Here is a 3,346-nt window from a genome sequence, read left to right on the forward strand (position 1 = left end):
TGGATAGAAAATGTACACTACAAAAATAGACTTACGGCTCTACTCAATCTGTATCGCGGAAATTCAGCGCTAAAGCCCAATTTAAATTTAAAGGCAATGTTCCCGCGTTGGCGGAGACTGCATTCACGGTAAACGCTGCATAGGTCGGCTCAATCGGAAATTACCTTTACATTTCTATCGCACAATCTGTAACGCTTCAGCGATACGGATTGAATAGAGATGTAAATGGGACTAATAAAGGAATGTAATTACCGGGACCTTGTGATTAATTCCAGGATTTCATGGTTTTCTATTCTTCAGGTGTTCATCATTGCCTCAGCCAGTAATGAATAAATGAATAAATAATTGATGTCATTACTACATTAATTCATTATTCATATACTTAGTTGATTTTGAATAATGTATTTGACTGCATGCTTCTGACACAAAGTGTAACTAAATTGGTCTGTTTATTGATTTCAGATTTGCTGCTTTATTATCATCCAAAATACTGTAACACTTTCAACATTATATTTATTTATCTCATTATATGCATATAATCTCATATATAAGATATGGCACTTTCATGTTCCTTGCTTTGTTTATTGGAAGTGTATCATGAAGATACTGTGTGAATGTTAATGGTTTACTAAGATAAGGACTAGGTTTCAGTTGCAGGTTTAGTAAACGGAGAGGATCATGGAACTGATGCCGCCTTACAACCAACATTTGACCATGATCAACAGGTATAATTGCATCCAAACATTTCTTCATTGTGAGGTTATTGTATATTTAACATACTAAGATACATTATTCATGTCAATTCAGATTCATTTACAGCAAACCTGAGCAATAATCATTGTAAACAATTTCCATATTTTCTTAACAAGATCAAAGGAAATTGCAGTGAAGAGAAAACATGTCGTTCTTTTCAAGATGTCAATTTCTCGTGTAAAAAAAAAAAAAACTGACCTAGTGTTGTTTACGTGCTTTTTGTAAAATCCTATTCTGGACTTTCTATTTTGTACCTCTGATATTCAACTCTGTTGAGGAAACATTTAGCTGGATGGTTTACGCCTGTAGTATTCTGTCATGTGACAAATAAACGTTGAATTGATTTGTAACCTGCTCCTTGTGAAGAATATGATAAATAGATAATACATTCCATTTATTGTATAGGCATGCAGGTGCAGTGTCTACATGTGTTGTTCTGTCTTTTTAAGGAGTAAATATGACACCAATTGTTGTATGAAGCCTGAAATATTGGAACATGGCTTCAATCTTTTACATTTACTATGATATGCAATATCTTTGTGATTGTAGATCCAGTGCATTCATTCATTGACCTTAAAACTCCTGGAGGCTCTCCTGTTCTCAGAACATTGAGGACAAGCTAAGTGCTGAGGAGGAGAACATAGCTCCCCAGGTCAATCTCTGTCCAGTCTCTGGATCAGTCTGCTCCACTCTAGCCTCTTCTGAGAGATGTAGGCTGGGGTGATGGTCTGGACAGGGAGGCGAGGCGAGCCCTCCACTCTGGCCCTCTCACACAACGCCTCTGTGTTACAGATCACATACATGCCGCAGTCATAGCTGTTCTGCTGCGAAGGACAGGGCTCCTCCACAAAGGGCACTTTCCTCCCCGACCCCAGGAAGGGCTCCAGCTTTGTGGCGATGCGCCGGGCGTGAAGTGAGTTGCCGCCACTCTGTGAGTCGTAGTGGGCAAAATGGCCGCCGTCCCGGCAGAACAGCAGCAGGCTCCAGTGAGAGCCGCCGGCAGTCTGGTTGGAGTTGTCGTTGACGGCCAGGAAGACCCAGCGCCGGGAAGCTAGCCCCAGCGGCTCCAGAAACAGGGCTAGTTCCTCCGGGCAGGCAGCACACTTGATGAACTGGGTGACCTCTGGGCTGATGAAGATGGCCGCTTCGCCAAGACCTTTGAAGAGCTCAGCGGCAAAGTACTCGAAGGCAAAGCCGATGACCTGGTCGTTGAGCCAGTGAGGTCCCTCCAGTAAGGCCACATCAGAGCGCCGTAGGAGGCTGTCCTGGTAGCTCAACACTACGGGATCCATTCCCTCCAAGGCAGGGTGGGGGCGAACAGCTGGACAGGGTCAGTCTGGAAAACATGGAGGCACCGGTTTGGGGAAGATTAAGTGAAAGATGAAGCAAGACTACTATACACAATCACAAGCTGTCATCTTGTCAGATTTTTCAGGACTGAGCGCTAGCTAATTCATTAGTTGAGTGTATGAGACACAAAAATTAGATGTTCTACTAGTTAGCTATAGCCTAGGTGCTGAAAGCACTTTCCAGATAGCTAACATTAGCTATGTTCGCAGGCTGATTATCTATGACATAGTAAAATATGCCTACAAAAAGAAATACACTTCAACTGGATATAATCTTCAATCTCACAATTAACACTAGAGCTATAAAGCCCCTATAACAACACACTAGTTACAGCTAAAAAAGCCTAGCTTATTTTGGTCAAAGTTGGCAGGGTTGCTGCATTGCGTTTTGCTATGCTAGCTAGTGTTGACTCCCAATCCAATGGGTTTGGCATGCACAGTGCGTTTACGATGTACGAAATGAATAAACAAACAAACATTTTATTTCACATACCTTACAAGACACATTCACTACAAAGGTCCATCAAAAATGCAACCTTCTTTCCTCATTGCAGTAAGAAACGTAAACGGGTACGAACTGCTCCACTACCGTAAACATTTTGCGACAGTACTGCGGGGCAAGTGGGCTTTCCCCGAGACATTTGGGCCCCGCTGTGTCCACGCGGGTGATTCGCTGAATGAGTCGGGACATCCAATCCCCTCCCTCCCTGATTATTTGACCCCGCCTATCAAGTTGCGGGAGCGCGCACTCATTAGCAAGGGGGGGGAAAGGCAGCAGAGGTTTCTGCGAACGTCACCGGGATAGGAAGGGCTGCTTTTAATACATTTTAAGAAGAGAAGAAAATAGGACAAATATGCGTCACTGTTCGGGACTGATCTGAATTTTGATGATTATTTTCGGGGGAAGTTATTTGGAGAGAAGAACGAAGAGGCAGTTGTTTTCGGAAACCCAGGGAATTAAAAGTCAGATTTGAGAGTTGCGTTTGTGTGGTAATTTCCCTGTCCCAAACGAGAAGGCTTCAGCATCAACGCACAACAAATTGGGATTAACGTTCAATTAAATAGTAAGGTAAGGAGGTTTGTTACTGTCCCAAACGGGGCTTTCTCATGTGTCTGTAAAATAAATAAAAGATGTAACAATCACTGATGTATGGTACCAATAGGCAACGTTTTGCTGTTGACGATATGATTTTGGGAATTCCATTCATCGCGCAATGGACTACCCTCCCCACTGAGCCACAGGG

General features: G+C 42.9%; 1 protein-coding gene across 1 annotated transcript; it reads right to left on the reverse strand.

Annotated features, from left to right (window-relative positions):
* Window positions 1-444: 444 nt before the first annotated feature.
* senp8 (SUMO peptidase family member, NEDD8 specific) lies at window positions 445-2,703 on the reverse strand. Its single transcript, XM_041859497.2, has 2 exons — window positions 2,596-2,703; window positions 445-2,089 (listed from the first exon to the last, which is right to left on the reverse strand). The coding sequence occupies exon 2, from the start codon at window positions 2,043-2,045 to the stop codon at window positions 1,407-1,409; it is 639 nt and encodes a 212-aa protein (XP_041715431.1). The 5' UTR covers window positions 2,046-2,089; window positions 2,596-2,703; the 3' UTR covers window positions 445-1,406.
* Between the last annotated feature and the right edge of the window lie 643 nt (window positions 2,704-3,346).

The sequence above is a fragment of the Coregonus clupeaformis genome, chromosome 32, assembly GCF_020615455.1.
Source record: "Coregonus clupeaformis isolate EN_2021a chromosome 32, ASM2061545v1, whole genome shotgun sequence".
Classification (NCBI taxonomy): domain Eukaryota; kingdom Metazoa; phylum Chordata; class Actinopteri; order Salmoniformes; family Salmonidae; genus Coregonus; species Coregonus clupeaformis.